Source organism: Xenia sp. Carnegie-2017, unplaced genomic scaffold (assembly GCF_021976095.1).
Source record: "Xenia sp. Carnegie-2017 unplaced genomic scaffold, XeniaSp_v1 HiC_scaffold_24, whole genome shotgun sequence".
NCBI lineage: Eukaryota > Metazoa > Cnidaria > Anthozoa > Malacalcyonacea > Xeniidae > Xenia > Xenia sp. Carnegie-2017.
In genome coordinates, this window is record NW_025813487.1 from 10835094 (window position 1) to 10862650 (window position 27557).

The window sequence follows — 27557 nt, forward strand, 5'->3', positions numbered from 1 at the left end:
ATTAGACTGTACCGTTTCGAGCAGTTTATAGTCTTTGAAATACAGCCGGTTTCGTTTTTCTTGATATGCAAAGGGTAATGGCAGTGTGCTATTTTTTGTATTTTCGTTTTCCATCGGGGCATCATCCACATCAGTCCGAACTTCCAACTGAAGACTGGAACTAGCGCACTTATATAAAACATCCTAAGTTTAGTTTTTAACCTAACAAACATACCAGTTTGATTCAAGACTGTCTGTGATAAGGAGTTATGACTGATTATAAACTTCCTATGACCAGCAATATGACCAGTCAAGGTCAATCAATAATAGTCACTGTGGGTGACACGGTTATAAATATTAGGAATATTATTTTATACACAACACACAAGCATGAACACTTACCATAGATGCAGTCGTGTCTTTGTTCTGAACCACCATTTCTGCGCAAATCTTTTTAATTCGCATTGCATCACCTGCCTTTACTCCACACAAAACCAAAACACTGATATCCGCTTCATTTAATATAAAACAGTCATTCAACTAGATAGAGAAAGTTTGGAAATCAATGCGATATTTAACATTATGATTTATATGTTTGTAACGATACTCCCGGGTTCAAACCATTTACTTTATTATGATTTATGCAAGATGCACTTCACTTACTTTTTGATTTTCCAATATAGAAACTGTTGCTTCTTCTACGCCGGAATTAACGAGTTTCTCCCTCAAATTTTTGTCCATCCTGCCCAAAAACAACACAGCAAAACAGTTTCATTTACAGAATACAATGCTATAAATGTCTTTACAAGCGGAAATGACAGTTATGACAAATTATTTTTTATGAGGCGCCGTTCGTTGCAAAAATGAAAAATGTTATTCTCATGTATTGAATTGCTCTCATCATACATTGAATTCGTTATCCACATGATTCATAGACTGAAATCCTTTCATTCCATATTAAAAAGCCATAGACTTTTGATTTTGCTAAATTTTCACTTTGTTTTTGTAAAAATCTCACTTTGTTTTTGTATAAATTTCACTTTGTTTTTGTAAAAATCTCACTTTGTTTTTGTATAAATCTCACTTTGATTTTGTAAAAATCTTACTTTGTTTTTGTATAAATTTCACTTTGTTTTTGTAAAAATCGCACTTTGTTTTTGTATAAATTTCACTTTGTTTTTGTAAAAATCTCACTTTGTTTTTGTATAAATCTCACTTTGATTTTGTTTAATCTCACTTTGATTTGTGAAAATCTCACTTTGTATTTGTAAAATTTTACGTCAATTACATCGAGATTTTCACAAAAACAAAGTGAGATTTTCACAAATCAAAGTGAGATTAAACAAAATCAAAGTGAGATTTATACAAAAACAAAGTGAGATTTTTAGAAAAACAAAGTGAAATTTATACAAAAACAAGGTGAAAATTTAGCAAAATCAAAAGTCTATGGCTTTTTAATACGGAATGAAAGGATTTCAGTCTATGAATCATGTGGATAACGAATTCAATGTGTGGTGAGAGCAATTCAATACATGAGAATAACATTTTTGATTTTTGCAACGAACGGCGCCTCATAATTTTTAGCTATGATTTTTATTTGTAGATGCACTTCACTTACTTTTTGATTTTCCAATATAGAAACTGTTGCTTCTTCTACGCCGGAATTAACGAGTTTCTCCCTCAAATTTTTGTCCATAGCAAAACAGTTTCATTTACAGAATACAATGCTATAAATGTCTTTACAAGCGGAAATGACAGTTATGACAAATTATTTTTAACTATGATTTTTATTTGTTTTATTTTGTATTACTTGAAATTGTTTGCTTGTCCTGGTTATTGGGATGAACACTGTTCCGGTACTTTGGAAAGAAGTCACAAGAAGCTTTGTAAAATAACGGCTCTTGAAAATGGACTGAAAAACCTCAAGCTTTTAAGATAAACAAGACAATAAAAGGAAAATTTGCCATATCTACATATACATAGACGCTTACATGCCCTGGCAGTGCAATATATGTGGAGATTTTTCTGCTGAACATCGCAGTCAATTGATAAACCACATTGGAAGGTGTCACAGGAATGATCCAAATTTCCATTGTTTGTGTGGCATAAGTGGTTGTACAAGAACATTTAAAAGTTATTATATCGTTTTGCTGGTAGAAACAAGTCTTCTTCCATCTCATTAAGATGGTACAACTGACGGAGTTATACTTGCACCCTTAGCATTTCCAATCAATTTGGGCATTTTACATTTCATAAATACAACACATGAGTTTGTTGTGCCAAGATCAGTGATCTTTTTTATCAGTAATCTTTGCACAGCCAACCTATGTGTTGCTGTTATCAGTTCTTCAAACTGCTCGGCGTACATAAGAAGCATAAGATCATAGTGGTGAATGGAAATCATTATGGTGCTTTATGAATGGAGATCAGTATGGGATCAGATGGAGAAAAACTTGTTTGAGCACTTGTCGAACAAGTCTTTCTCTATCTGACGCAAATGTTACAACTGAGAGAGTTGTAGCATTTGCATCAGATGGAGAAAGAACACTTTGAGCATTTTACCTTTCATTAAACTAAAAATGGAAAACTGCAGCACAAATCAATAAAAGAGAAGGATCTTGAAGAAAAATAGTTCCGTCACAGTGTCACAAAGTCATTTAATTGCATCGTACGCGTTTCTCAAGTGAACGTATAACAAAACCCGGCGTTGCCTTTCGTCAACTGAGGTACGATTCCAGTGATAAAAAGTGTGATATGGTATTTCTATGTTCAAATGTCAAATGAAGATGCTAAAACTATGACCGGACTTGGCTTAGTTTTCCAAAGGAAAAGATGACCCTATTGGATGGACAAAAAGCCACCTAGTTATATTATCTTGCAATGAACTTTATGTTAGTGCATATGCGTGCTTTTGCGATATAAATGTTTTATTGATCTATCTTTTTTAAACAATAAGCGACCTTCTCTTGTTACCTATTTATACGAGTATTCGTTTACACAAAGTGGGTGCTAATAGAAATTTTTCTCAATTACATGTGTTACTCTGGATGCATCTCTCTGTGTGTAATACATTTTTACGAAAGATGCATGTATATCATTTTTTTACTCAAAATTTTGTGTTGCAGTGCATGCATTATTAGTGTAAATTTACCAGTAGTTTTGTGTAATATTTACACTAAAGTTTGTGTTTCTGTGGATGCACATTTTACTCGAATTTTTGTGTACAATTTTTCGGTGCAGCTGATTTTTAGGTTTCATTGTAGAGGACGTTTGGGGAATTTAGCATTAATATTCGTAGGAAAACCAAGTGTAATCATCACACTTAATTTATCACAGCAAAACTATATCGACACAATCATGAGCACAACACAAATGTCACGCTAACATGCATAATCTATACTCATGCCTCTTGCAAACATATGTTAAAATCCTTATCTTTCTACATTTGTTTTTCCGTCATCAACTAAACTAATTTAAATTCTTGCATTAGTTACGCCGACTTACTCTCTAAATGAAAGATGGTAAAGTATCTCAAACACGGCGTTCTTTAGCATGGAAAGAATTATTTCCGCTAGTAAAAAAAGAAGATAAGCGCCACATAAGGAGCCAACATCATTTTCTTTTCACAAAACAAAAGCACAACTCGAATTTCATCACTAATTTTTCCGTTGCGCACAAATTTGTACCTACACCTTTAAGATGCTTAAATAGATTCTATTTAATATCTTCAAACAAGATTTTGAACTCTGAACAAATTAACACCGATCAAAATAAATTCGAACCTCGAAAAGAGAAAGAAGAAACAAAGCGCGTCGTCAATACATTGCACAAAATTGCTAAAAAGCATGAAAATATAGTTAGAATCGATTTATGCAGATCAATTGGCTGATTATAAATCGACCAACGATCAATCGGCAAAAGTAATCGCGTATTTTTGTTATCGGCGCATCAACACGCATGTTACATTTTATGACATAAACTAAAAGGATACATTTGCAATAATGTATAAATTTATACAGTAGCTATAATAAACATTATAATAATTAATATTTACACATTATAATAATAATTTTCTAACCATTTCTATTAATCACAACTTTGGAAAAGCGATCACAAATTGCTTAAGGCGTAACTGTCCATTGACTTTTTTGTTCATTTTATGAACTATTGTCTATTAATATACATGTAAGGAATTTTTGATTAATGAAATAAAAAAATCCATATGCAATTTCTAAAATCGTGTCTCAACATTTACATTTGAATCCTGTCTTACATAGAAGATCCTCTATTTCTAAGTTAAAACTTGTGAAACTTTATAAAATTTAGCGTTAGTTCTTTGGAATTTGACTGATATCAATGCTACAATGTACTCTGCATGACATTATTATTTATGTATTTTTATTTCTATAACAATTGTTTTTAGTCAGTGATGTATACTTAGTTATATAACTAGAATGTTCTACATAGATGTTATTAATGTTTTATGATGCTGCTTGTTGAAGGAGATGTTGACTGACTCCTCATCTGCGTTCTTTATTTAAATGTCCTTATGTAACAAAACTCACATGGCCAAAAAATTGATGTAACAATAAGGTATGAATTATAATCATTTTTGGACTGATATGTATATGGTCGCGTTCTTTGTATTAAATCTCTCAGTTTTTGTTAGGTATGTAACACGTAAAGAACTAAAGCAAACATAATTTTGTCCACACGTTTGTCATTTATGAAGTCTTATTTCTAAAATGAAGGTAATTTTACGAAAGTAAAGCGAGATTTTGAAACCGCACTACTGACATAACAAATTTGGTATTAAAGCATCTCAATGAAGTATGACTAAACACTCATGACAAATCAATGTTTATTTCCATTCCAAATGAAAACCGTTTTTCAGATTCGATACAGGACTTTTAAAGCTATCTTTAAGTTCATTACTACGACTGGAAAGTATGTTTCATTTTTCATTTCTGTTTTCTCTGACATGAATAAAAGGTTTGCTAAGAAATAATTTTAAGTCAGTGATGCGCTTGATATTCACAAATGCCACGTCATGATGTGAGATTATTTTCTTTTTTGATATAATCAACTTTAGTAAACAGTACAATGTACAAATGTAAAGTAAACATTAGGTCCTTGTGGTCAAAATAAACTCATGATGCCGTACATATTTCATAAAAATAATTACTAAAGACGAACCTTTTATTCATTTTATTAACTACGTGGCCATTAACAACCAAACATATAGTTGATTGCATAACAAAACTTACAATATATAAAAACATTCAAAACGTTATGGCTTCAAAATTCAGCGCAGTAAATATTTGACTCATCCAACAGAATTTTTGGTTGCACGAAATACAAACGCACGGCAATAGACGTGGTAACACACGGCCTATGAGACAGGAACAATGTATGGAAGGAATCGAGTGACTGAAAAAAAGAACGTCGCGAGATTGTCTTTTGAAATAGTGTAAGAAATAAAGTAAAAATTAATTTCTTTTAGCATAAACAACGCTGTCTGGCCAACAGCGCTGTATTTGCATAAACAACAATTATGGTTGGCTAATCACGTTTACCAAAATTGCACTTCGTAAGCTAAAGTCTTAAATTTTGCCTGTTGTAAGCTTTAGGTAAGCTCGTTCGTTTAATGCTCACTCACTACGGTAGCAATGTTTTAAAACTTACAAAACTTGACCAAAAAATGCCTTTCATTTTATGACGTGACATTTAACAAGACGTTGTTGACCCGAACTAATGAGAATAGCTTTCAATATCAGTAACACATGCACACAGTTTTATTTTCCATACGACTTTTGTTAAAATAATCATTTAAAGAGATATGAGGTGGATGTGATTCATAAATGTGTTCACCAATTGAAGAATGATATAATTGTCGGCTAGTTATAGCATCAGACAATGCACCAAACAACCATGAATATGTAACATATATTGGTAGGGAATGCGTTTTCCAGCATTTTAGATTATGTTTTATACTCAGAAATCAGACGTAGATTAAAGAGCACATGAAATTTTGAAAATTCATATTTACTTTTTACGAGCTGTGACTACGAATACTTGCTCCCCCAATTATCGAGGTTGCGGCGTCTCTGAAATGTACAAGAGTAAAAATGATGCCAGACTAAACCAGCTTTAAAACAGTAAACCACAACAAAAACGACCCTCCTGAATTAGGATATTCAAATATGTTATTACACAAAGTATAAGATAGTCATTGAGGTAGGTGTTCAACCGTTGATATTAAGTTGATCGCATAAGTATGTAATGAAAAAATTTAAAAAAGACTTTTACTATTTTTTTGAACTTCAGAGTCATTAAAGCGTTTTCCTATGTATCTTTTGTTGTGTAGAGGATAATTTGAGGATTAGTTCAGCCTGTCGTTTTGCTGCTACGAACGAGTCTTTCTCCATCTCATGCAAATGTTACAACCTAGGAGTTATCCTTTTTTTGGAGTCACTTTGAGCATTTTACCTTTGACAATAGCAACACGTGAGTTTGTTGTATCAAGATCAGTGATCTTGGTACAATGAACACATGTAATGCTGTTATCAGTTCTTCAAACTGCTCCGCGTACATAAGAAGTATAAGATATGAACGGTGCATTATGAATGGATTCAGTACGGGATTAGATGGAGAAAGATTTGTTTGAGCAATGGTTTACCTGTGCTCCAACAAGTCTTTCTCCATCTGATGCATGTGCTACAAGTGAGAGAGTGTCCTCGCACCCTTAGCATTTTCAACTACTTTGGGCATTTTACCTTCCATGGAACGAAAAATAAAGAACTGCAGCAGAAATGAATAAGAGAGAATGATCTTGAAAAAAATAGCTTCGTCCAAGTGTCACCAAGCAACGCACGCGTTTCTCAAGTTAACGTAAAAGAAAGCCGACGTCGTTTTGCGTCATCTGACGAGCGATTCCAGTGAAAAACGTGTAACACGGTATTTGTATGTTTAATTGGTTAATTGCGTGAGGCTTTAAGAAATGAGATGCTGAAAAACGTATAACCGGAATTGACTTAAACGTCCAAAGGAAAGGATGGCTCTATTGGATGGTCAAAAAGCTACCTTTTATACTTTTAGTTTCATGTATTATTTTATAAATGAACTTCATGTTAGTGTACATGAATCCTTGCGCGATATACATGTTTTATTGATTTATGTATTTTTATATAACATAAGAGACTTTCCCTTGGTAATAATATATTTATTATGAGTATTCGTCCACACAAAGTGTGTGTTAACAGAAATTTTTCTCAAAAACTTTTGTTAGTTTGGATGCATAGCTGTGTGTGTAAATTTACATACAATTGTGTGATAGCAACATTTACACAAGATGTGTAGCTATATTATTTTTACTAAAAAATTTGTGTTGCTACGCATGCATTATTATTGTGTAAATTTACGAATACTTTTGTGTAATATTTACATTAAAGTTTGTGTTACTGTGGATACAAATTTTACTCGAATTTTTGTGTACAATTTACAGAACATTTTTTGCAGTGCAGCTGGATTAAAATCCAAATTAAGAGGACTAGATCAAAGAAATAAACTGGTCTACAGCCAAAACAACACAAGTTCTGGGCGCAGTAGCGCTTTTGCAAACGCCTGCTTAACTTTCAGAAAAAGCCACGAATATTTTTTAAATTTTTTTTTCAGATTTGCATTAATGTTCGCAGACAAACCAAGTGTAATCATCACACTTGGTTGATCACAGCAAAACTATGTCGACACGATCATTACCACGACAAAGATGTAACACAAAGTATAGACATTGACTTGAATATCCTATACTCATGCCTCTTACAAAACATATATTCGAATCCTTAGCTTTCTACATTTTTTGTCGCCGTTATCAACTAAACTAATGTACATTCTTGCATTAGTTACGTCAACATACTCTCGAAATGAAGAAATAATCGGGTGATTTCGTCATCGGCGCATCAACACGCATGTTACATTTTATGACATAAACTAAAAAGATACATTTGCAATAATGTATAAATTTATACAGTAGCTATAATAACACATTATAATAATTAATATTTACACATTATAATAATAATTTTCTAACCATTCCTATTAATCACATCTTGGGAATAGCGATCACAAATTGCTTAAGACGAAACTGTCCATTGATTTTCTCGTTCATTTTCTCTTGAATTCTTTCGAGGACACTGTTAAAAGTGGGTTGCAAGGTTTCTCTTCGTGTTGCTAACCTAAGATATAAAACAAAAACTTGGAGGAATACTTTTCATTCAACACATTAATCAATGCTTGTTACAAATATGTTGTAATATCTATATTGAGAGTGTTTTATACAAAAATGCTTCGCAAAAACAAAGATAATCCTCCATATGCGATAACAACAATTAAGACTGCGATCGCACTAAACAAAGTTCGTATTCGTGTAATAAAAATTAATGCCCAACATAAAGTTCTAATTAGAGCCATAAAAATAGACCAAACGTTACAATAAATTTAATTTTACAATTTGTTTTTTGGTCTATTACTATGGCTCTAATCAGAACTTTATGTTGGGCATTAATTTTTATTACACGAACTCGATTTCCGCTCGGCAAGTCTCTCCCTACTATTTTAAAGTTCGTATTCCATATACATTAATGTCCGAGTGTATTAAACATCTTGAGATTTGTTTAGTAGCTAAGTGGGTGTTCTGTACTGTTTTTATCATACAATGTTACTCAAGATCGATAGTTCTTTGAGGACTTGAAGTAAGCTTGTACTTCTAATGCACTCCAAAATTCATGACTACCACTGCAAATATCACTTCCTTATATCAAATTTCTTATTTTTCTAGAAGTGTTAAATATGGTGCTGCATCTAATTAGATGCATAGTATGTTTTAGCAAGTTAGGAACCAACAGGGAGAATGTTAGGCATGTGCGATCCTTACGTCAGCCAATATTCCCACTAGGTGATTGATGTTTGTCACTTGTTCAGTTCAAATCCTTAAAATGACATAACGTCATTTCTGAGTAATGAGTTCGGAAATATTTAGACTCTACAAGAAATTTCCGAAGCGCAGCATGCATGCACGAGGAAAATATTAAAGGTTCCGATACGAGCAAACCTTCTGTATACATATATTCCATATTTTGTACCCAAAGTCCATAACAGTCATCCTTTTTTAAAACACAACCAGATCTATACTTATACCGTCTGTAGTACTTGAGAATCAAACACAACTTTTCCAGGTCATTATGACGACACAGTTGGTCGAGATAATTGACAAATATATCAACATCTTCACGTATTGGTACTGTAGCAAAGATCAAAAGAAGAAATTATAGATTATATCGTGTAGAACGAGATTTCTTACAAAAACAGAGAACTGCGTTAATAAAACGTTTCATGTTTTCATTCGAACACTTTGTCAAAGATCTAAATCCATGACAGGCAAAATAAAAAAAAACTTCGTAGTATAGTTTTGCAATTGAAAAAGTTCAAGAAACATTCCGAAATTTCAATAATTTTCAGAGTGGCTACCGTTCGTATCCTCAACCCAACGTTTAATGAGATCTTTTACTTCGGATAATGACTCGGCAAGGCAAAGACTTGTCTATGTAACAAGCAGAACAGGAATTGTAAATAGAAGATCTTAAAAGGTGAAGCAAGCATACCAAATAAAACGCGCCAGATGATTGGCGCAATTACACATAAACTGCACTTTTAATTTCACCATACCTTTTGTGTGTCAATTTTCTGATCATTATTAGACAAATTCTGATTTGCAATGGAAACTGATGTCTAAAGTGTTTTAAAATTCATCAATAATTTTGTGACATAGTCGTGAACTACACTAAGAGACTAATTAAAGACTACTTAGTAAAATTATTTGTAGATATCAATATGCCTAAAAACAACACCTCGAGTTTTATTGCTCTTACACAAACTACCACGGGAGCATTATTGACACTGTAAACACTAATGGGTTAAATTTACCTACATCTGACTCTTAGAGCCTATATTTTAAGGTTGTTTTCACGTATCTCGTGCCTTTAACCAAAGCAAAAATGTTACTTTAACCGATATTCAATAGCACAACGACTAAAGCAACGACGCTTAGCAAAATTTTCACATTTTAAGAGTGACGCAACAAGGCGTAATAGTAATGGTGAAAAGAGATGATTTTGTATAATATCAGGCTTGCATGAAGGATATGATAAAAAATCGTATCTGACGAAAAGTATTTCTAAGCTCGGAAGAGTTAACGTGCCATAGCATTACACTCCAAAAGAAATCAAAGACTTGGTGAGCAAATCAATGTTGATGAATGAGAAATTATAAAATTACCATATACCGTTTTTTCATGGCTGATTGTAAGAGGCGCGTTCATCCATCGGTACGATGTCTCAACTTCCTTCTTCAAATCATCAGGTAGGGAATGAAACACGGAAAGGTCTATTTCACGGGGTAAGAAAAGATAAGAATTACTAAACGTGTTAGTCTTGAAAGAAGAGACATCGTTTGTCTTCGGCCACTTTTTTGGTGATCCCCTTGTCTTTGCGCGTGGAGAGGTTTCCTTTCTGCAAATGAGTTTATCGTGAAACCTTAGTAAATTTGTCTTTTTCCTACAACAAGAGTACCCAGCTAATGAAGTCACGGCAAAAGTTACATAAAACAATGTCTAGATAATAAAGAATGATAAAAGAAAGGTACTAAACGAATTTTTAAGCATCGAAACTCATTCTAGATCATAACTGCCTCTGAACTTGGAAAATGAGCTGTGAATTATCTTGCCTTCGCAACAACGGAGCAAATTCGATTCTTGCACGCGCAATTTTTAATTGAACACGAGCGCCGATAGTTTGCAGATATTGGTATCATTTTGATGTCAAATTGATTAACATAACTTGCTTTATCCATGACAGATGTTTGAGATTAGTAAAAGGTCATGAAATGCCGTAAATATTCGAAAATCCTTGTATGTAAACGTTATCTGCCATACATTTCTATAGTAATTTGTATTTCTTGTGGTACCCGGAAGTGCATTTTGCATATATAATTAGGCTTCACTTTTGCTACCTATAGAAGCTATATCCAGTCTATTATCAGATCAGTGACAGTAACTCATCGAACTAATTTGAAAACATTAAAATACCTCAGTACAGGGACTCGTGATTTAAATCGATGATCTTCGTTTTTCAATTTATTCGAAAGAAATTCTTTCCTTGGCACTTGCAATGAACGTGTTGATGATATAAAGTCGTCTAGCGTTTGGACAGGAGTTTCGTGGTTACCATGGAGAAGTTTCGCCACCTGAATTCCCATGCCACGAATATCGGATACTGCAAACGAAGATAGTGCTTTGAGCATGGTCTTACACTCTTTTGCAATCACGTTTGGATCGTCAGTGTATGATTTTAAGTTGACAGTTCGCGATATGTTATCGCATAATCCGTGACCCATGAATTTCTTAGGATTGATTGGAGCATCTTTTTGTCGTATACTTAACTTCATGTAAGAAAAAGAAGACATGAGGTAAGTTATAACAACATATTGTAGAGTGTCAAAAGTAGCTTACGGATTACTTTGTGTATACACAAAAAACTATAGTTAGCCGATAACCGATAACCTGTTTTCTCCAGCATCATGCTCATGCAGTATGCTGAATTATCCAGCAAATTCAAAAAATAATAAGTTTCACAAGCTTTGGTTTTGTGTATAATGTAGAACATAGCTAAAATAAATTAAAAATTTTCGATAATTGACGTGCTCAAATCTTCGTGTCTGTTTGTCGATGTTGACAAAAGCTGAAGGGAAGCGCAGGGAAGCGGATCACTCGAAAAATGATGCAAAAGTCAATAACTACGCAGATAAATCTCCAGGCTGAGAAGCATCTCCAAGATACTGGGTCAAAAGTGATTCAAGACACAGTAAGAGGGATACTACATCGATCAGGATTGAATTTAGGCTTCTCATAAAAAACCCTGACGGTCTTCGCTTGACAAAGTCGAGAAACCCAAAGATTTCTGGGACAGGACATTGTTGTCAGATCTAATAAAAATTGAGATCTTTGGTAGATGGAAACAGTTCACGGCATGTTTGGAGAAAGTAGAGTTTAGCATATATAAGCATGATCTAAAATAGTACAAAACCAGCCAAAATATATGGTGGAGATGTTTGCTTCCATTAATAAATAAACATGTAAACGTCATGTCATTCAAGGAAAATGGGTATAGCGAAGAGTTGGAAAATTCTTCAAGGAAGCATGCTTTCATTTGTAAATATACTAATATTGTCACTAGGGCGGTGTTCCATCAGAATAATGATCTAAAACTCACTGCATTGAAAACTAAAGAGTGGTTCTTATTTGGAGTGGTTTATGAAGTCACCGGATCTTAATCCCATTAAAAATGAAGAAATTAAAGTCCACGAAATAAATCCACAAAACTTGTGTGAGCTGAAGACAAGTGTTTACACAACTTTTTTAGCCGTTTGCGATATCCATCTCCCATTCATAATAAAAGAAAACAAAATACTAGGAATTTTAAATGCTGAAAAATTTGGCTTTTACAATCAAGTAGATTACAATCACAGAGTACTATACCCTGCTGCTTTCTCACTATGTAGAAAAACTTCTTAATGGAAAACAAAATTGATTGGTATACGATACATTTGCCTGCAAAATTAGATTTTGACTTTATAGGAAAAAGATATAGATTGGATGAGGGCCGCAGACAATACTTTCATTGGGGGGTGGGGTGGAGTGTATCTTCATATATTCAGTTGTGCTAGACCATATTCTTCGAAAATTAATTGACTTTCAAAAGAAATCAGTCGAATATCTGCACAATTGACTATATCAAGATATCAAGAAACTGGTTACACGCAAGAAACTGGTTGTACACAAGAAACTGGTTATAAGCAAGAGACTATGAAGTGTTTTATGCAGTGCGGTGTTTGAAATTAAATGAAGATATGATCTTCGCACTTTGCTGGACAATTTAAGCAATTGTCTGATGAACCTGAAAAATTCAGGTGACAATTGATGAGACAATTTCTTAAATTGTCCAGCAAAGTGCGAAGGTCATATCTTCATTTAAGCAAGAAAGTAGTTGTACACAAGAAACTGGTTATAAGCAAGAAACTGGTTGTACACAAGAAAGTGGTTGTACACGAGAAACTGGTTGTACACAAGAAACTCGTTTTACACAAGAAACTGGTTATACGCAAGAAACTAGTTGTACAAAGGAATCTTATTACTCACATGATGGTGGTAGTGAATAAGTAACTGACAATAACTGTGAAAAACAAAGCCAAAACTTACTTTGAGCATAATCTGCTTTCCTTTCACGCCGAAGTTTTTTAATCTTCTGTACACTTCGTTCGAGAGGTCATCGATGAACTTCTCTGGTTCAGATTTCTAAAGAAAAACTTAAAAGTATCTCAAAGCCATAAAAATTCATTTTATTTATTCACGAAAAAATTTCTCGTTGAACACTTTTTGTAATTGTTGAAAGATAAATACGTATGAGTATTATAATAAAGAGCGTCTAACGTTATAGTAAAGAGCGTCATTGTTCCAGTAAAGCAGCCCTTTTTCACCTTACTCTGACTTTGTGCACTGCTCCAAGTCATAAATATCACGTGGACTCATCCATATATGGTTAAATCACGCCATTTTTACAACACCTTAGACTACACGTTGTGTATGATAAATTTCGCTATTGTTACTAACGGAGTCGGTTACTCTCACATCAAATTTTACTGTAGAGTGTATACATCAAGCTAGGTGTGAGAAATGTAAAAATGGGTGCATGGAGGTCTGATTGTTTGTCTTCTCAGGGGATGTATGGCTCAACGACACCAACATATAACAAACTGTCTGAATTTTGAACCAGCTATGCGATTCCATAGTTTTCACTAATTGTCAGCAAAGATAAGAGGACTTTATACAGAACTTTTTCATTTTTCAATTTTGGCATTTTTAATTTTGTTAGGTTACTAACTTTGTTATTGCTGACAAACTACGTAATTATATAATCTTTTCTAAATTCACGTCAGTTCAGAAGAAGAGCACTAGATATATATATTAAGCTATACCTGGCTAATTTCTTTTGATAACAAATTTACTTTCAAAAGAAATTAGTCACGCATAGCAGAACATATGAATATAGTCCCCTTAAATTAAAGTTCGATTAACGCCCGTGAACATAGATACTCAACATGCGATTGAGAGTTGTAACAAGTATACTATTAAATATTAAATGTACTGCACACCCTATTATAAAATAGCCCATTAAATACATGGGCTCTGATTGGTTGAATTCTTGAATTTATAGTTTGTCCAATTTCATTGACAGATTACGGAAATATCTTCACAAAGGTGTCTTTAACAGTACCTTAGAATTTAGATTTCGAGTTTGTGGCATGTTTTTGGCAATGAATGGAAATAATTTTATATTTTACAGGAGGCATGCATGGATTTTCGTGGAAGGTGCAAACATGTAAAGGGGTGTGAAAGCCATCTTAGGAGAAGTGGACACCTCCCTCGAAATCTGGCTTTGCCGCGTGGATTTTTTATTTCACTACTCATCCAGACTTAAAACGAGTTTTTAAACTTATCTTTAACCTTCCTCGATGTCTACAACAAAGTCTTTTAAGACGAAATCTCTGGCCATTTGAAGTTTTAATAGCTGTTTTCTCGCAAAAAATTTCATTGATTTTGAGCTGACTATCTTTTGATTAAAAGTTTACCTCGTCAAATCTGATGGCGTAATTTATTTCAGCAGAGACAGATTTTCGCTCTTGTTCAAGCTTTAACTTTCTATCGTCGATACCACGACTGTACTTGAACAATTTTTCTCCAGTTTTTTCCCCAAATTCTTGCTGTAGAAATAACTTTGACAGTGACTGCAACTGTTCACATGTAACCATATTAAAGGACATAAGCTTTTCATTAAGGGCATGACCAACACCAGGAAGATCAGAAAGCATTTGTTTACCTACGTACATAATAAAACGTGTAAATGTAATTATTAACAAAACACTGTTTCAAAAATCATGAGTATGAGTAACAATGTTTTCTGAATCACTATGCAGTTCTGCACATTTACCAGTGGTTTTAGTACTTGATTGTGTACAATGCAAAAACAGAGCCTTGTTGTGCAATAAAAACATTATCATTGTTGTTCAAACATGTTAAATTAGTCAGTCGCTACCTGTCCTGAATGATGGTAAAAAAAAAGCATCACAAGGCAATATCTCTAACGCTCTTCAAATCGATGATGATTTGTTTTATAAACTAACTCAAGCGCAGCAATATACCAAGGTTGCCTTTTTTCATAAATAAAGTACAGTAGCTACTTACCTATAAATTTTGGAACATCTTTGTCGGGCAAATGAAATTGTCCATTTGGCTTCGCAACTCTGGTACACAATCGAGCCAATAACATATTTGAGGCAATGCCAGCAGATGCAGGACAGTTAGTTATACTTATTATATCCTCACGTATCATTCGTGCCACCTCGGATGCTGTTAAACATTCTACAGAATCATTAAAAGAATCGATCAAAAATGTTGTTAAGTTTTTGACATTACAGAGCAAATAATTTCACTTAGTTATTTTTTAATACAAATGCGAATTTATCGAACTGGCTGCGCAAAACATATATTTTTCACACTTTACTCATTTGACAAACCAGCAATATACACGTTGTATAAGCTCTATAAATGTGGAAACTTCAAACCAGCAAGGTTTTCTCTTAAATTATTTTAAATGTCAAAGGATTTTTCTATCTTCTTCCTACTATTCAAAAACTGGTCACATGCGTGCCTCGACTCATCTGTACCAACAATTAAATCATCTTCTTCAGATCGTGGCAGCTTCGCGCTACATTGTTCGATACTTTTATAATAGCTGACGTAGGGTGCAGATTCTTTTAGGAAATTTGGAAGAAATTTTTTGAGATTTATGAGTTAATTATTCCTAAAAATTTTGGAAGCTCTGTTTTATCGCTTTATATATCTTCTGTACTGCCATTTGTAAAATTTTTTCAAATTTAGAAGAAACCGATTTGATAAGTGACAGGGTTAAGACTAAGAAGCTTCGCTTCCATAAAAAATATCTTCATGTAAAACTTGAGTCCAGATTCTCAAACTCTACGAAGGACTTGATTAGGAGCTAACTTTTATCGATCATTTTTTGCGACACCAACATCGGCGATAAGTTCAAAGAAAATTTTATATACACGCACTGCTGCAATATGATTTTCAAATTTACAATCTCTATTTTGTTCAATGCAAACCAGATAGCTAGGCTAAGCTAGCTAATTAATTTATAAAAAAATTGTTAAAAGTACTTATATCTGTTTGCTCATTTTTTCCTCAACAATAAGATTTACCCGAAAAATAAGAAAAAAATCTATCAAATGTCCAGCCGCCAAGCATAAACCTAAAACCTTGCACTCGTGGACTTCAAACAACATTAAATAGTATTTGCAGATAATACGAGCATTAAGTGGCTTTGTGTGTTAGTGTTTACCTGACTCCATGTAGTCGGAGAGATCAGCAAAGCATTCGTCACAACTTACGGCCTGTATTTGATGGGTATAACTAGCAATTATTTCGTATAACTGCTGAGATACGCGACGATACTCTTCAAACTCGTAAGGAGCGCACACAAGATGAGGACATAGTTTACGAGCGTTACCAAGCCACATGCCATTTTTTACACCGAAAGATCTCGCTTCGTAACTACATGATGCAATCTCTGACGTCGAACTGGTTGACTTATCTAGAACAGCAAAAGTTAGCAGATCAATTGCAAAGCGAAAACGCATGAATAATAGGCAGGAGGGGACTTCACTGCCATCAAAAATGATTTTCCCGACATAACATTTATATGCTGTGAATCCAAAACAGTTCATTGCTTTTCTTGTTTTCATCACAAATATACACCTCAATATGCGCAATAACCTGTTCCAGCCAAAAATTTTAAGAAATGCAAAGTAAAACATACTCCAAAACCTCATCTTGTAAACTTAAGACTCTAGTTACGATTGACAAGACACAAGAATTAAATGCAATATTTTAACTTTATTTCTAAGTTTTTATCAAGCAGAATTTGATATAAAGTCGAAATATTGCTTTTAAAAATCGTCTCTTATCAATCACAACTCAAGCCTTGAGTTTACAAGATTTGGGGGGGATGGTGGGTGGAATGTGTTCTACCTTATGCGTAAAAAGTATACAGAATTATTCAGAGCAACATATTTCCATTTCCCAAATTTCGATTTCAATTATCTTAAAATGCAGAGGAAGATCAATAACTGGGGAATATTCACACAAACATAATCTTTCGTATTAGCTAAGTTTCTGTGGATTGAAAAAAAAACACGCATAGTGCATACCTTGTTTTGCATGACACACAACCACAGGTTTTCCTCGAAGCTCAGGGCGTGTTCTTAAAGCGACAGAAACAAAAAATGAATCCATATCAACGTGCATTATAAAGGAATTTCTTTGTAAACGACTGCCAGATATTTTCCTCGCCGGTCGCTTAAGCTGAGTCGAGTGAATCAAATTGTTGATAAAATCGCGAAACTCGGCACTCCACGTAGAAAGATAATGCAAGCGCGAGTGAGTATAGTAATCTGTCAGGAAGTTTTCATCACCAGCTTTTGGAATGGATGTTTTCGACTTTTCATTTCTACCAACATCGTTTGATTTCTCCTGTTCGTTTTTTCTAGAGGAGCCTTCTTTTTCGAAATCTTCTAATCGTGTACAAGTATCCAGTGAAGAAGCAAATGGATGAGGTTTGTCCTCAGAGCATTTAGAAGATGATCCTATAAACTGATAAGGTTAGTGCAAAGGGTTAGTGCTAAGGATAGTGCAAAGATGGTCAATATAATAGCACTGTATTGTGCCAGTGTAGATCATAGAAGCAAATCCACATATTATAGTGCATGACAAAACATGTTGGGACACTTACATAAAATAATTATCAAATTCAGCAACTTCCTTCAAATAATTAGCTTCGATGCATGGTCTAAGTACAATAGTTGAATTACGAATTTTGATAAATGCAGGATTAATAAGCTCATGTTCATACATAGCGAGATGCCTTGTGATGTGGCAAAAGTCTTTGATATATTTGCAATGGGAAATGCAAAACTGTAAGGTTTGCACAAAATTTTTTTCACCATTGGCAACTTCAGGAAAGATGTATGCAGTAGCGTTTGCGAGGCAAAACAAAATAAATTGAAGCGGGTAATTTTGAATTCTGAACACCTTCATACAAACAATACCAATATGGTTATGAATTTCAAAATAAAAAAATTCTATTTTGTTTAACGCTGGATCCGCTGATGGATATAGTGTACAGTATCATTAAAGTGCATATAAACATTACGTGGTTTTTACACTATCTAATGTACGTGGTGTCAAAAGGCATATTCCAAAATTTTAGTAGTAATGAGACAAATATTTTGCGCTGTACATCCTGTCAAAGTTGCAAAAATATACCAATTTAAGCTCTCGGTTTTACCGCTGAAGGACTGGGTCTGCGCGGTCGGGTGACGTCATGTAAGTATCCGCTTGTCAGAAAATTGCAGTAATTTAACAAGCTATTTTTTTACTATTGTCAAATCATGCCAAATGCCCATGTATTCGCAAGGCGATGTACCAATTTGCAAGGACAGACACCGCTAAAACACTGTACTTCAACTCTATATCATAATTTGCATTTTCTGATGAATCTGAAGATGTTTCCGAACCAGATGAGGACATCTTTAAAAAAACGACGCAATACTCGAAACATTGGCGAAAATATTGATTGTTTTAAAAAGAAAATAATTTGTTTTGAATAGAGCCTACTCGACTGTGTTCCTTACATGACGTCACAACATGTACTGGATACCAGACCCCACTGGGAAATAAATGTAGTGAAAATCTGACTTTTAAACCGCAATTGCGAAGAAAGCTTTCATCTCAATTCATTTGTTTCTTAAATTTTTAGTTTTCAAGAACTGCTCTTTCAAACTATACTAACATCCGATAAGGTTTATATGCACTTTAAAAACAGAACAATACAAAAATACGTGAAACAAAGTGACTGAGTGTAAAATCTATTGCAATATTTTTTGATTTCATTTTTAATTTAATTAACCCTGTGCACAAAAACATACAAACAAAGCAATTTTAAACATAAGCGAGCAGTGCATAAACCAGTATACCTTCATGTCTATACGTATATATACAACAATTATAATAAAAACGTGAGATTTCTATGCGGTTAATGAGGGCAAAGTTCGAATCAGTTATCCTATCATGGAAATCGAGAGTGAGTAATCTCATTGTTTTAGTAGAATAATGCTAGTATTCATAAAGAAAAGGGTTGCTATAGTTTTCATTAATTTGTTGTTTTGTAATCTTAATGTTGTATGGACAGCTTGGAAGACGGAATCAAAAAAGTCTTAATTAATAGTTTTAATGATCAGCTTATCTTTATATTTATTACCGTTGTTGCAGTTCCAGCATCATTCTTCCCGCCATAAAGAAGAAATTGGCGATAAGGTAAGAGTGTACCATGCCTTATACTCTCTACGATCCAGTTGGGATGAACAACTTTTTCTGTTCTAAGAAAGTCAACTAGATAGTGAAATATGATTGGTAAAATTTAAAGTCTTAGAAAGTTTAGTTTATCAAATTAGTTTTATTACTATGGCGATCTCAAAATCCAGCATTTATGATCATAATTAACATGCAAGCGTGATGTATAAAGACATTACAGCAATTGGCATGATTTGATAAAAGAAAAGAAAAAAAACTCTTCTAATTCAACAAAATCTTAGCCATAAAGCTTTGCATGGGCGTGGGAAGGTTAATTGGAGGGGGGGGGGTCATATTCATTCATATACAATCCTCATAAAAAACAATTGATTTAAAAAGAACATAACACTTCATATCATGAATAAATGAATACCAACCACCTCAATCATCGATATTCCTAAGCACACGCAGCTTTGTATATTAACAATGATAAGTAATTTTTGTATAGAATGATTAAATTTACTAACTTCAAATCTTTTATTTTACTGTCTGGAAGATTTGTGGCGATAATATGAGTACATTTTGACTTGGAATAGTAATGTTGATAACCACCGCCGTGTTTTTTCATTAAGATTTTCAACTCATCAGAGCTGGGAACTACAAAGAAAAAATTGTTATCACTGAAACACATGGGATGGGCGTAGGTAGCACAATTTAGTTGGGGGAGGGTTGGGTGGTAGGAGCAGATATTTCTAGGGCACATGCTTGGTGAAAAGAGTATTTAACGTTGAAACGTATTATTTTACTTTTGAAAATTAGTAAACATAGAAACAAGTATTACAGTTGTTTGTCGTAAAAATTTTGAAAAAAGACTGTCTAATCGATTGTCTAATTGCAAATAAAATCTCTGTTTGTTTGCTTTGTGCATATCGACAAAAAGGTTAGGGTACTGCTTTTCCGTAGTGGTGATTATAATACTAAACAACTTTTGGGAAACCTTTGCATAAAGAATGAATCTTTCAGCAGATCCAAGGTCGTTCATGCAAACAGCAAGTATACATGCAAAAATAAAGAAAGTATGGAAGTAAACGAATCTCTTTCAGGTCAAACAGAGGAAAGCCAAATTTACATGATCTTAAAGACACCGTTCCTTTCCTTTGTCTGAATATAAATTTGGCAACTCTTTTGAAAATGATGTTTCGTGTCGTTGCAATACAGAGTATCACTACTCTTTTTCTAGAATTCCTTTATCTCAATCATATAACCAGAGTTTTAAATCCAAAACACCTTCATACCATCTCACAACTATCGCCCCGTGTCACTATAGTCACAGCTTCACAATTAGCATTTTTCATACGAAAATCTTCCATTCATTGAAAAAAATAAAAAATTTAATCATCATACAATAAAATTTGATCCATTTGCTTTACACTCAATGATGTTTGCGCCCACAACAATCGTTCTGTTTTTGTTTGTGGGATGAAGTATCGGCTTCTTGACAACCATGCACCTAAACAGATCCGTTTATCTTAGTCTTGTTTTCATGGCTGTATAAGTAAGATTGTTTTGACTCTCTCTGAATTGGCTATCCTTTAAATAGCGACAGTTGTTTTCTGGTTGCCTTTTCTTGATAGGAAAAGAATCTGGTCTTTTGCTTTTGTTGTTACTCCTGTCATCAACTGCACTGCCTGTCCATATTTAGCACGACTGTCTATTTCTCGGCAAGTGCAAGTTCGCCACTCTTTTTTATGTTGACTTAAATTTGAATCAAATGGTTGAGATGGCAGATTTTTAAAATATGGAGGGGGGCTTTACCCCAGTACGAGTGAGTTTTTCAAAGACTATTCAAAGACTATTTATAATTTTCAATTACAATATTTTTTCATCATCGTATGGGAGAAGACATACTATTTTATTATATTAAAGAAAATGATTTAAGGGAGAGAGCCAAGTTCTTGCAAGAATGCAGGAATGCTATAAGTGGAGACGATGAAATATAATAAGTACCTGTGTGGCCTGAAAAAACAATTTAAATAACAAATCGTAAATGGTAACAAATCTAAAAATTGACGTAGTAGTTCATAAAAGAACTGTTTAAAACCAGAACACTAACCAAATACTTCTAAAAGAACAGTTTTTATAGCCAATATTTAAGAATGCAACGAGAAACTGGGTGGTAGGGTGGCTGGTGACGTGATCATCGTGATGTCTCCGGAGCAAAAGATAAATCATTGGCATCTTGGTAAAATCAACAAATATGGAAAAAGTGATCCTATAACTATGCATGCAACGACGGTATTTTCACTCCACGAACCACTTGATATAAAATGTTTTAGTAAAATATTTTCATCAATGGAGAAGAGTTTGATATTCATTAGTGAGAGCACGATTATTGTGTCACATCATTAAGTCATTTAAGCGTGAGTGTGAGTATGTTTTTTAGAATACTAAGGCTGGTTGCACGAAGCTTGGATAGCGTTATCAATTGTACAGCAATTTTTTTAATACTTTTATAAAACCTTTTATATTGCAAAAAATATAAGATTCGAACTGTGCAATCACCGAAACAAAATATTGTTTCGAAGATTACAAAATTTCTTTGCCGTAGGAAAAATATAAAAACTATTTTACTAGTTTAAAAATTTTTGCTATTCAATGGATAACGCTATCTAGGCTTCGTGCAACAGGCTCCAGGCGTACATGTAAGTTTAATTTACCTATAGTAGCTATTTGATTATGCTTACACATATAAAGCAAAGTTCGTTAAAATTCTAACAATGTTCAGAAAATCACATCCCAAATACCCTATGGAAATTTAACCTTAATAAAAGTTAACACTGTTATAGTACGGGCGTATGTATGAATCAAATTACTGAAGAAGACGTGAGGCTTACTGTCAAATACTTAATAAAATCAAACGAAACTTTTGCAAATTGCAATACCTGTATAACCATTGACAAATATGACAACGTTTTTGAAAAGATCTTTACGAGCACTAAATAATTAAAGAAGAGAAGACTAAACGTTTGCAATATGATTAGATCTTATCACATTCACCATTACAAACATTGCCGTTCAGTGATACACACGCATAAAACAGTCACGCTTCAGCATAAAACAGTCACGCTTCGCTTTTGTCTTATATATCAAAACAGAGCTCTGTAAATTTTTTCACAAATACGCAATCTCATTGGATTCAAACGACGGAGAGAAAATGTCATTTTAATTTGTGTGCCATCGTGTCTTTAAACCTTTCATTCAAACAAAGTAGCCATGATGCGCCAGCTAAAATAGAAAGCACAGCTTGAACTGGTCGCATTGATTTTGTCTTTGTCTTGTTCGTTTTCAGTGATTTATGAAAACAATTTATAACAATCTATAGCAATCATATATATAAAGAAACATGACAACTTCAGTCTCGCAAAAGAACACAAAAGACTCGCAGGATGCGTGGTTTGCACGGAAAATTTTTCAGGCAAAAATATAAACAGCATGTTATTGAAATAAATAAATTTGTATTTCAATATAATTTTTTTTGTATTTTATGAAGTGAAATGGAAACATATTTAGTTGTTCCTGTTGAGTTATTGAAACACTTGTGAAAGTTTTGGGAGATAAACTCACAATTTCTCCTACGTATTTCAACAAGCCTGTGCTTTGCATTTCTTTTTCTTCAATATGTTTCAAAGAATCAAAATATTTATTTAATAAATAGAAAGCAGAGACTATTATTTTGTCAAAACAAAGAAAAACAAAGAAAATCCAATGTACACAAACATGTGCTGATATGTTTACTGCACATTAATACAGTGTTCAACTTCTACAAATATTGTAATTGTGTCAAATCTTTGTGGACATTTCAATGCCTACAAGTATAGTGTTTAATTATTTTTCATCACTATTCACCTCTTTCTTTTCAATGCAGCATTAACAATTTTTGTTTTGACGAGAACAAAAAATATACAAACCACTTGCTTACTGCAACATTTTGCAGCAAAAAATTGCTATAACTGCAACATTTAATTTGGTAGATGAAATTTTGGCATCGCTCAGAAGTAGATCTTGGCTTGGGCCACTAACTTTTAATGTTCAAAACACATGCTATTGGTTATATCTCGATGAAATCTTACCAGTTAAATGATAAGCTAATGCAAATTATTTTCAATATTTTGGATAATACCTGATCGAGCACAACCATGGCCCTTGTATTACTATTGAACTTACTCGTTGACATCATTCCTGCTTTCACAAACATCATACTGTTGGTCCAGCTTACATATTTTTGCTTTCATGTATTCACTCTTTAACAATAAAATGCAAAGTCATTTCATACAAAGAAGTATCATAACATCATGGCAAGACTCATCAATAGAAAGGGATTTTATTGGTTGACTGAATGGTGCAAAGGATATGAATTAAGATGTCGGTAGCACTAGGCTGTTGCGGTATATCGAAATATCGATAAATATCGGTTTTTTAATATCGGTTTATCGATATTAGTTTTTCAGTACACCGAAATATCGATATAACGAAAATATCAAAAAAATACCGGTTTTTATGGTTTTTTAATGGCTTTATAGCGGTTTTTAAATGATTTTGTATACTATTATTAATCCAAAGACCCAATCACACGTGTGAAGCAATTGTTGGTTAAGTTTCAACAATTTGATCTATGAGTCATAACCATCGCGTGGCAATTGTTGACTAAGTTACAATTTGATCTAGCTGAGTCATGGCTAGCAACACTAAACCAGATTGAGACGGCAATTGCTTATAAACGGCTAGCTGATCTGCTGGCACAAAAGATAGAGATGCAACATGGCATCACGCTAGCGTGGATGCGTTGTAAACTGTCTTTCGCACTGATTAGGTCAGCAATTACTGCGATACGAGGAAGTCGATTTGCCTCAACTCGCGAACACACTTTAAATATTGACTTAGGTTATTGGGAAAGTTGTCTTTACACCTGACTGTCCCTTTTTTTTTTCTTTCTTTTTCTTTTTCAAGCTAGTAAATTTGAAAATTATCATGGATATTTTAAACATTGATTTTAGTTAACATTTTTATATTTGTATGCTGTAGTTATAAAAGTTGTACAATTTTTATCATTAAATTAATATTCTTCTCGAAAAAAAAAAAATAAACCAGATTTAATTGAAAAATTGATAGACATAGCAACAGTTCTCGTGCATGTCAAAAAAAGTCTTACTAATAACAAATCATGCCAAGCGTAGTTTGGGAGCACGTCGAAAAAGTCGACAATCCCGTATGTCGTAACTGCGGGAAATCTGTCAAAAGCAAGGGAGGAAATACTTCAAATTTGGTGAATCAGAAGACAAAGCATTTCATGGTTTGTCATCGTATGTAGAAAATTCCGCAACGTTTGTTCTCGCTAGTTCGCAGCGAAGAGTCCGAGGTATCTCAGACAGCCGTGTTTCGTGTTCGTTTATTGACGGAATCATATTATTCGATAATTAAAAAAACGGAAAAATATCGATAAATATCGTTATTTTTTTCAATATATCGATATTGTTTTTTTGTAATACCGCAACAGCCTAGGTAGCACAACCATTTATGTCTAGAGATCTGTAAGCCATACATTCAAAGCTACCCAGCAGACAAGGAAAAAAGCATTTTGCTGATTTGGCTGAATTTCAGAAACAATAGACCCTGATCCTAACCATCACAATCCTTAAACATGTGCATTAACCTCAAAATTTTTACTCAAGATCTTCTCTATACCTAAAAAGGCAGTTTTACATAATCACATGCATCATAGTGATCATATAAATTATTATGTTAATTTGAATTAACTATAAACTTAAAACATTTGGTTTATTATGATTAATGTGATGTGGTTTAGGCAAAATTTTAGGTATGTCTTTACAACACACTGCAAACATGCATGTCCTATTGCAAAATGTATACACTACAAATGTATAAAGTGTTACTGAGAAGTCCAAAAATCTCAACAGTTAAGGTCAATGCTATGTAGACCTTATGCAGTGATCCATTTTAAAAAAAATATACTGTTTTCCTTTAATATAGGCCTAGCCTCCTGTAAATGCCTACTTCCAATAGTTGCCTGTTAATTTACATAGAAATGATAATAAATTAATCTCTCTTAAATATGACTCTCAACACTGGTATTAAATGTCATCCCTAAAACGATGTTTTATAAGAATAATTGCAGATGTTCATTGTCGGATTTTCAATTAACTTCATCATTGAAATATGGTGTTTTCCTGATATCTTTGTATTAAATTGATTCTAGATGCAAGCAAAAGTATTTTTAAATTTGCCCTGTTGTTATCAGCCTAACAAGCAAACTTCAAAGTTTGTTCAAGTGTAATGCCTCCCTCTAAAACACGCATCATCTACTTTTCTAAAGAGGAAATACTATCGATATCCCATTTAGAATATACTTTACTTAAATTGACGTGCAAACTATAAACAATTATTGAACAGTTTAGCTTGATGTTCAAAATTATCTACGCAAAGGTTGCATTATCAGCCACTGAAATAGCGCTAACTAAGGCAAAGAAAATTCTACATTACAGAACTAAATGAAATACAAATAAAACATTTCGATGTGAACAATCGAAACACAAGCATTGCTACAAGCGATGGATTTCAAATTTTCAATCATATCGTCCATATTTGTTTACTAAATTTACAAATTATTTTGAACATACCCATTCGTTATTTGGTTCCAATTCACGCTTTCTTTCTTTCAAGCCGAAGGACGGCAATATTGACATAGCTGCATTACCTTCCTTGCTGAAATGTAAACTTCGAGCTTTGTGTTTAGTGTCTTATGCACTGATTGCATTGATTGCATTCGTCGAAATTCGAAGATGTCTTAATTTCGCGCGATTTTGTCGAGGCAATATTCTGCGCGACTTTATTGTCGCGATTTTTGTAAATAGCACAAATTAAGTGCCTAATGCCGCTATGACTTTTTCGCCATCTCGGTTTCGAGTCATGTACAAAGCAGGAGTATTTAAAAGACCGAAATTAGATTATTTTCAACCGCTATGACAATAGTATGGTGGAATACGTGCGGATAGCCTTTATATACTAGCCCTTTCTATATCTGCAAAAACCCTCCTGCATTTCACGTATGGGTGTCTACATCGTGATAAGTAAAGTTCTCAAGATTTTCCAAAAATTTCACCGATTAGTTTATTATCTTTTTCACCGTTTCGTCATGTCAGTAATGTCTTTCAATTAACTCAGGTCCATTACTCTCTTTTACTGATCCCTGTTTTCAGTTGACACATGCACGCCTCGGTTCCTTTCACGGACTGGAAACTAATAGACACCAGTAAGAGCTCTGCTTACTTCCGGGACCAAAACTGTTCCGTTTTTTACAGACACATTTTCAGTGACATAGTGATTTGCCACGCATGTGCAGCGGCTGCCCATAAAAGTATGCACATAAATTGTTTAAACACAGTAGCGAGAGACGTGCCAAGCTGAAATCGAATTCGGATACTGAAAATAATTGCATGGCATAAAGCATTAAGAAGAGCCATGAAAATAAGTTAAAAGTCAATGAAAGTTATAAAATGCAATTTATTGTGAAGTTTCGTCTTTACTCGAGACATCTTCAGACAGCAATAAATAATAGGATGTTGAGACAAAAACGTATTTACAAAAGGTTTTAGAATACGAAAGAAGGCGGTGTCAAATGGATTAGAAGATAATTTGTGAAGTTAGGAAGCAAAATAAAATGAAAGTAAGAGGTTAAGTGGTATAGGACTGCGTTGAACGTTAAGTGAAAGGATTGTACTTATTGTGATATTAAAACAGGTGATGATGGTGAAACGATCCCGAAAGGTTTTTGAGAACATATTTAGGCCAAGATTTACCTTTGTACGAGATACAGGCTAGTTGAGAACATTGCCGGTGTATTAGGAAAAAGGATTCCTCAAAGGAAATTTGCCCGCTTACAAACTTTTATATTAAAAAATGGGAAACTTTTCGAAACCGAGATCCTAGGTGATCTTAAATATTACCATTTATATAGAGATGAAAATTT

The 27557-nt window shown here is 33.6% G+C and overlaps 1 protein-coding gene across 2 annotated transcripts; it reads right to left on the reverse strand.

Annotated features, from left to right (window-relative positions):
- Window positions 1–7921: 7921 nt before the first annotated feature.
- LOC124451169 (DNA repair protein REV1-like) lies at window positions 7922–26364 on the reverse strand. Of its 2 annotated transcripts, XM_047001798.1 has the most exons (16): window positions 26209–26364; window positions 23738–23814; window positions 22456–22508; window positions 20041–20170; window positions 19482–19599; window positions 17374–17815; window positions 16506–16757; window positions 15332–15508; window positions 14719–14966; window positions 13289–13384; window positions 11120–11472; window positions 10319–10544; window positions 9703–9765; window positions 9505–9577; window positions 9175–9277; window positions 7922–8213 (listed from the first exon to the last, which is right to left on the reverse strand). In XM_047001798.1, the coding sequence occupies exons 1-16, from the start codon at window positions 26272–26274 to the stop codon at window positions 8081–8083; spliced, it is 2610 nt and encodes an 869-aa protein (XP_046857754.1). In that variant the 5' UTR covers window positions 26275–26364; the 3' UTR covers window positions 7922–8080. The 2 variants fall into 2 exon arrangements, with proteins under 2 accessions (XP_046857754.1, XP_046857755.1); XM_047001799.1 differs by lacking the exon at window positions 9505–9577 and having other exon boundaries at window positions 8128–8213.
- Window positions 26365–27557: the final 1193 nt, after the last annotated feature.